The 8090-nt window shown below is 45.8% G+C and overlaps 1 protein-coding gene across 1 annotated transcript in view; it reads right to left on the reverse strand.

Moving 5' to 3' along the window:
* Nucleotides 1-8090, reverse strand: part of ICK (intestinal cell kinase) — a 41561-nt gene that overhangs the window by 2219 nt on the left and 31252 nt on the right. The window contains exons 8-11 of the mRNA XM_023513136.1: nt 6808-7128; nt 4849-5039; nt 4569-4717; nt 2228-2356 (exon numbers count right to left, since the gene is read on the reverse strand). Of these exons, the coding sequence (XP_023368904.1) occupies nt 2228-2356; nt 4569-4717; nt 4849-5039; nt 6808-7128 (790 nt within the window). The remainder of the gene's footprint in view (nt 1-2227; nt 2357-4568; nt 4718-4848; nt 5040-6807; nt 7129-8090) is intronic.

The raw sequence follows: 8090 nt of genomic DNA on the forward strand, positions 1-8090 counted from the left end.
GCCACCTTAGGTGTACGTGTCTGGCGCCTTAGCCGGTTGAGCTATAGGCACCGAGTCAATATGTTCACTTTTTATGTCATTTTCATTTGAGAGTACTTTAAGGGCAGGGACTATATGCTATTTATCTTTTGTATTCTGGGATATTAATGGAATGCCTTGCACATAGCAGGCATTATTAATATTGGATGAGTGGATGAATACCTTTAATGCCTCAAGGTACACATAGGTAATGAAAAATGTTATTATTGTTCATTATACAAATGGAAGTTCTATCCATTAGGACAAGGTGGTAAGTAACAGAGTTACTGTCCATACGCCACATTCTTGACAACTGCTTCAGGCAGCATGGCGCACATGGTCTGGAGTGCATGTGTGAGGAGTTGTGTTGGTTAGCAGAAGTACATTTTGTATTTTGTTGTATGAAGAAATATGGGGAAAGAACCTGAAGGAGTAAGTCACAAAAGGGAAAAAATGTACAAACACAAGAAAAGATGATGAACCTCACCAGTAAACAGGACATGCACGTTTAAATCACAGTAAGATACCATTTTGCACACATCAGATTAGCACAAATTTTAGTCTTGACAGTACCAAGTGACATGTAGGATGTAGTGCACCTCCCATACCCTGCTGGAGAGCAATGTGGCAATATCTGTAAAGTTGAAGATGAGTACACCCTTTAGCCTAAAATGTTTACTCCTAGTGAATACACCCAGAGAAACTCTCACACATGTGTGCAACAAGAAGTTATATTCATTTCAGTATTCTTTCTAATAGCAAAAATTGCAAATCATTTCTGTGTTTGTCAAGAAGAGAAGGAATAGATAAATAATGGCCGGGGGCAGTGGCTCAGGCCTGTGATCCCTGGCACTTGGGAGGCCGAGGTGGGTGGATTGTCTGAGCTTACAGGTTTGAGACCAGTTTGAAAGCGAGACCCCATCTCAACTAAAAACAAAAAACTAAGGCAAGAGGATCGCTTGAGCCTGAGTTGGAGGTTGCTGTGAGCTATGATGCCACGGCACTCTACCCAGGGTGACAGCTTGAGACTCTGTCTCAAAATAAATAAATAAATGAATAGTCTAGTATAAATAATAAATGATAGCATTGTGTGTATATCTTATATAATAGATTAATCATAATCATATGATATAGATGTGTAATTGCTACACACATAATATATTTATTAAAATGGGTGAATTGACCATTTAGGATTATGTTTACACAAATTTCAAAACATGCAAAACCATACTATGAATTTCATACACATTTTTGAAAAATGCGTTCTGGAACTGGAGACCATTATCCTAAGTGAAGTATCTCAGGAATGGAAAACCAAACACTACATGTTCTCGATAATAATTTACAGCTAATTCATGGGCACAAAGGGGCACACACGGGCACAAAGAGATATAAAGGTCACTGGAAACCAAGAAGGGTAGAAATTGACCTATTGGGTACAAGGAACGCCAAACATTATTTGGGTGACGGGCACACTAAATCCCTGACTTGAGCATTACAAAAGGTATCCATGTAATGAAAACCTCTGTACCCTCTTCATACTTTGGAATTAAGAAACAAAAAAGCGCATGGGTATGATAAACCCTCTAATCATACTGAGGTGGGGGTTAGGGGAACGGAAGGGGGAGGGAGAAGGAGACAAGAAAGACCTAAACAGACACTGGGCTTCATGTCTCTTTGCAAAGTTCGACGTATTAAGTTGAGTGGTGGGTATGTGGGTATCCAAATTTTACCCCGTTCACTTTCGTTTTCCTTAAAATAAATGAACACTTAATGGATGCAGGCAGAAAAGGGTGGGCCCGGATGTTCACCCATCAATGTGGAAGGGGAAGTGGCACCCAGCAGGTGCTGCCTGTGAGCGTGAAATGAGGTGGAACAAGGTCGGCATCCGGCACAGAAGGAGGTCATCTGCCACAGCCAGGGCCTCAGACATCAGGCGTGGCCAGAGTTTCCAAGATTATTTTTGTTTCTCCCTTGAGCCAGGGAAGATTATTCTCTCCACCTACTCTAGAGGGAAGACCTCCATGGGAGCTGGCTGGGTCCCCAGGGCCTGCTGCCAAAAAAGAGAGAGGAGGGCAAGGCTGGATGCAGCCTGGGCTTTCACCCTACAAAGGCCCTCATGGCTCCACAGCTCATTCCACGGTTCTCTGTCCCCACCATGCCAGGGAACTTGCTTTTTGTCATTCTGAAGTGAATAATCATTACTCACCTGAATTTATCTTGCTGATTACTGATACTGTCCCTGAAGATTTTCCAGACAAACCAGAACTAGACCACGGATTAGGTGGTATAAAGTCCTTGCCTGGATTGGAGAGTATTCCATTTCTTATATTTATTCCTAATACAGAGGAAATGAAACACAAAATACACATTTAATCTTACACCAGACTAGAAATTAAAGCAGAATCCAATTTGTTGAAAACTGTGGTTCAATAATCAAAGCAAAAACTGACTGTGATGAAGTCAAGTGATAGATGGCAGAAGAGAGATGTTGACTCATTTGTGGGAGGCCAAGAAGGGAGGCCGAGAAGGGGCCTCTACTGCTTCTACCAATGGATCTGTCACACATCTGGACCCTCTGATGCTGTCCTGCGCTTCAGCGCCCCTGGACATTCTAATCTCCCCCTTTCCAGAACATTTTCAGTCACGTTTATAGGTTCTTCCCCAATTGCACCCCCTGCTCTCTTCTCAGTGCATTCTGTCCCCAGGTTCCACCTTCTCACCTCACCTGAATTGCCACTGCTATTATGTGCTGAAGACTGGTTTGTACCAAGAACCATCACTGACTCTGAGCCCTTATGGTCAAGGCCTCCCAGAACAGACCCTCAACCTCCACCACCTTGACCTCAAGACAGTCCACTTTCCTGCAGATGGGTCGTGTTCCCACAGGCCCTGCAGCTATTTTCCAGAATTGAAAGTCTGAATTCCTCTTTTATCCCTCTCCTCTTCCCCTGGAGATAAAGAGAAAGAACTCTCTAGTTCACTCCCTGCTCCTTATTGCCCTTGTCTGTGGTCACTGTAGTTTGAGCCTTCTCCCCTCTCACAACTGGATCACTCTATACCTGTCAACTGTCTCTCTTCTCCCAGGTCACCCTGGGAACTGTCAAGCCTGTCTTCTAAGAACACAGTGTCAATCCTGATGAAGACCAACAGCATTTAGAAGCCTTATTTCCAAACAGGGTGAGGAATCTCATGCTCCAGGAGGGCCTGATGTTCCAGCTCACCCCCTCCCTTCTGACCCCACCTGCAGCCTGTGCCACCACTTTCCTCACCCGGCTGACAGTGACAGCCTGTTGGCCCCTCATCTACTCTGCACACAGATGCAGATAAAATCACTCCTCTGGGCTTGGCACCTGTAGCACAATGGTTATGGCGCCAGCCACATACATCAAAGTTGGCGGGTTTGAACCCAGCCCCGGCCAGCTAAGCAACAATGTCAACTGCAACAAAAAATAGCCAGGCACTGTGGCAGGCACCTGTAGTCCCAGCTACCGGGGGGGCTGAGGCAAGAGACTCACTTGAACCCAAGAGTTTGAGGTCGCTGTGAGCTGTGACAGCACAGCACTCTACCAAGGGCAACATAGTGAAACTCTGCCTCTAACAACAACAACAACAAAATTCTCTCCTCCAATTAAAACCCTTCATGAGCTTTCTACTGCTTATGAAATGAAATCCAAATTTCTTACAAGCCCCTACAGATGCCTCATCCTACACACTACATTGCCTCTTCTCTTACTGTTACCATGCTCTGGCCACGCTGGCCTCTGCGTCTCCTCCCCCAGACCGCCCCTACCCCTTGGCTGTTTCCTCCACCAGGTATGCTCTTTCTTCTGCACATTTGCTTCCTCCTCATTCTTTGGGGTCCAGCCGAGTCACTTATTTAGAGAGGCCTTTCCTGACCACCCTACCACCATCGGTGATCACTGCTCATCTCTTGGTCAAGTCTCTCCGCCACCACTGGATATCAGCTGTCTATAGGGCTGCTGTGATGAAGGAGTTCCCCACAATCGTAAAACTCAGTGGCCTTGCTTGGTTATTTTGTTTGCCATAGAATTCCCAGTGCTTTGCACACAGTGGGTGCTTAAAGGCATATTTATTGACTAAATGAATCTATGAATGAATGAATGAATGAATGGCTAGTTCCATAAGCTTGGAACATGGATAATACAAAGAAGGGGTTGGGTACCCACCAAACTATAGTGCTGAGCTTGGTATTACTGCCCGGATGGTGTAATTCCTGGTTTCCTGGCTGGCAACTGCTCTCCAACCTGGTCTGGTGGAGGGCCTCAGGCATGCTGCCTAGTTCTTACCACTTCCTCCCTCCCTCAGGGCTGGATCTAGTTTCTACCCAATTTTCTTATCTTAGGTGACTATAAAAGCTGAAAATGTGAGTCCTGGATTTTGGCAAATATTTCTATCATGTTCCTACCAGTTCTGAAGAAAAGCCCCCAAGTACTTGCCTTCTAAAACAAAATCGTTGTGAAAATGTGATTCCAAGGACAAGATTTATTATCAACAACGATCAAAGCACAGACAAGTCGTGACGTTACCAGGCAAGTATCGAGAATGCTTCAAGTAGTGCTGCTTGGCGGCGGACCTCAGGGTGGGTGTGTCCCGCCTCTGGTGTGAAGGCTGGGTGGGCGCGCTGCTTCCTGTGCCCACGGGCTCAGAGGGCTTCAGGTCCAAAACACTCTCAAACCTGAATCACGAGAACCGGGCTCTGATCAGCAGGAGGGAGACGGCGCATCACAGAGGTACGGGCAACCTCCCAACCCTCCCCCACCCTGCGTGCGTGCCCGGGGACGCGACGTGCCCGGAGACGCGACGTGCCTGCAGAGAGCGTCCTCGCTCTGTCTCTTCTTGTTTTTCAGGTCAATCCTGGTGAGGGACGGACTGAAATCGAAATCCTCCAAGTCAGCCCAATCTTCGGAATCCTTTGATGACCTGGAAATGAGACCCCACCTTCTCCTGCTCTTTGGCTTCATGTCACCGTTTTTGTGCTCCAGGTTAGCGAGGATCTTCTGTGCATACAAGGAGAGGGGAGGAAAAATCAGACCTGACGTTAGGGAAGCTCACCCTTGACCCTCATTCTGAATTTCCCTTGTTATGAAAAGGAGGGTTCCGGAGCACAGCATTCCCCAACATGCACTGCTCATCTGGAAAGGCAAGCGTGGAAACACATTCCCGGTCGGCCAGTCTCATCTACCCTGTACACGTGACCTTGGCTGTCATCCACTGAAGACAATAAGTTGCATAAAATACGAATTAAAAAACAAAAATAAATTTGAGATACTTTTCGTATACCAAGAGGATGGCTGAATTTTCACTCAGGCCTCATCCTTTAAACAATTAACACAGTTTCTTACTGTTATAAATAGAGATGTAAGAAATCATGCCTAAACCTGCTCTTTACAGAAAACAATGCAAACAGAATTCCTTCTCTGCCTTCTTAGTAGACCTGGATACTATCTCTTAAGATCTCTTAAGTAGACAATTAGCTACAACAAAAAACTTCCAAACACACCCCCCTACCAAATCATGGGCTGCAGGAAAGTGAGCAGACTAGAGATGCTATCCTTGCAATCTCTGGCAATGTCACTCCATGGTGGTCGGGAGCCAGCACTCAGCAAATACATGTTGACAAAAAAAGTACTACTTTGGCACAAAGATGTTGGAAAGTCAGACTCTTCAGACAACACTTCAAAGCTAGCGAGGACTAGAGTCCCTTGGCAGGTGATCATTTTACTGAATCTAACACTCATTGTTTCCTTCTGAAAACCAGGCCAAGAGGAGAAGAAAATCCCGGCCCAATGAATAGCTCAGCATTCTGATGAATAACAGTCTACAAATACTAGTGTGGCACTTGATGATTTTCAAGGAATCCTCACGAGCACCATGACCTCTGATCCTCATGAACGACTCTGTCTAGCAGGCAAGGTATGCATCAGGAGTTTCCTTTTAGAGACCAGTCCACAGGGAGGGGTTAATAGTAACAGTGAGTAACATTTATTCAGTTCTAGGTAGGTGCTAGGTACTATTCTAAATTCTTCTTTCTCTTTCTTTCTTTCTTTTTTTTTTTTTTTTGAGACAGAGTCTTACTCTGTTGCCCATGCTAGAGTGTCCTGGCATTAGTTGAGCTCACAGCAACCTTAGACTTCTGGGTTCATGTGATCCTCCTGCCTCAGTCTCCAAGCAGCTGGGTCTACAGGAGCCTACCACAATGCCCAGCTAATTTCTTTATTTTTAGTAGAAACGGGGTTTCACTCTTGCTCAGACTGGTCTCAAACTCCTAAGCTCAAGCAGTCTACCCATCCTGGCCTCCCAGACTACTAGGATTACAGGCTTGAGTCACTGTACCCAGACTAATTCTTTTCAAATGTTAGCACAATTAGTCCTCCAAACAATTCTACCAGGTAAGTGCTATTATTATCCCTATTTTACAGATAAGAAAATGAGAAACAGACCAGGTAACGTGCACAGGGTATCGAGCTGTCACATAGCAGAGCTGAGATTTGAAACCTTGGCTCTTGGGCCACAGAGTCCAACTCTTGCCCATCTCCCCACAGCAGCTCCCCACAAGCTGCCCCGTCAGTAAGAGGCACAGCCAGAGTCTGAATTTAGATCTTTAACTCCAAAGCCAAGGGTTTTCTCACAATTCCATGCTGTTGCAAAGATAAATCTAACATAATTAGACCTTGTATACTGGGAAAGAAAATATTTTACACAGTAAATGGGGTCAGAGAGGGATAAGCTAGACACAAAGCTCACTGGTGATTCCTGGCTACTTACCGTCTGGGGATTCTTACTGTGGACAGATGGGAAAAGCAATGAGCTGGACTTGTCCTCCTGGAGCTGGCTCAGGTGATCTGTCCTGGACGCTTCTGCTTTGTAGGGGCACATGAGATGCTGAGGGGGCTGACTGGCTTGATGCTGTCGTGAAGAAATCCGTGTGTGGGGCTTGGCTGGGGGCTGGGTAGGAGGGGCTGGCTTAATATGAGGAGGCGGGCCTGCCTTTTCCAGGATGTCTTTTTGTGTTTTCCCTGAATCCTGAAGATTCTGTGTGGTGCTGCCCAGTGGGTGTCCAACCTGGAAATAAGGGTATCGAAGTGCCTGAAAGGACAAAGATGGCTTTAGGAGAAAGATCTAGCCAGGAAGGTTAACACCATTGTGACCAATTTACAAAAGTTTCTTAGCCCAACCTAACTTATAAAATAGCATCCTCAGGGCAGTGCCTGTGGCTCAGTGAGTAGGGCGCTGGCCCCATATACCGAGGGTGACGGGTTCAAACCTGGCCCTGGCCAAACTGCAACAAAAAATAGCCACGCATTGTGGCGGGTGCCTGTAGTCCCAGCTACTCGGGAGGCTAAGGCAAGAGAATCGCCTAAGCCCAGGAAGTGGAGGTTGCTGTGAGCTGTGTGACACCACGACACTCTACCAACAGTGATAAAGTGTGACTCTGTCTCTACAAAAAAGAAAAAAAAAAGCACACATTCCTCTCTTGGTTCCATGTTACAAAATCTTTTCCTTTTCACTTCTTACATGTGTCATTTAAGAAACTGGGGTCTCCAGAATGCCTCCTTTCTGCCCTGAAACTAACTGTGAATCCCACTGCCAGAAGTGCATTTCTGAGAACTTCCAAACCTCTTGAGCCTTCGGGAGTTTTATGGTACTAAATCATGGTGCTTTCCTCTTTGAGTCTTTGGAAAACTTCTGAATTCCTTAATTATTCCTTGAACTATCTTTTTTCCAGCTATCACAAATTCTAACATCACACTGGCACTTTTTTTTTTTGAGACAGTCTTAAGCTGTTGCCCTGTGTAGAGTGCGGTGGTATCAATGCTTACAGCAACCTCGAACTCGTGGGCTTAAGTGATTCTCTTGTGTCAGCCTCCCAAGTAGCTGGTTCTACAGGTGCCTGCCACAATGCCCAGCTATTTATTTTTTGCCATTGACATTGCTGTTTTAGCTGGCCCGGGCCAGGTTCGAACCTGCCAGTCTCAGTGTACATGGCTGGGGCCCTACCAACTGAGCTATGGGCGCGACCCATGGGCACTTTCTTTTTTTTTTTTTTC

This window comes from Otolemur garnettii, unplaced genomic scaffold, assembly GCF_000181295.1.
Source record: "Otolemur garnettii isolate 467f Iridium unplaced genomic scaffold, OtoGar3 scaffold00035, whole genome shotgun sequence".
Lineage (NCBI taxonomy): Eukaryota > Metazoa > Chordata > Mammalia > Primates > Galagidae > Otolemur > Otolemur garnettii.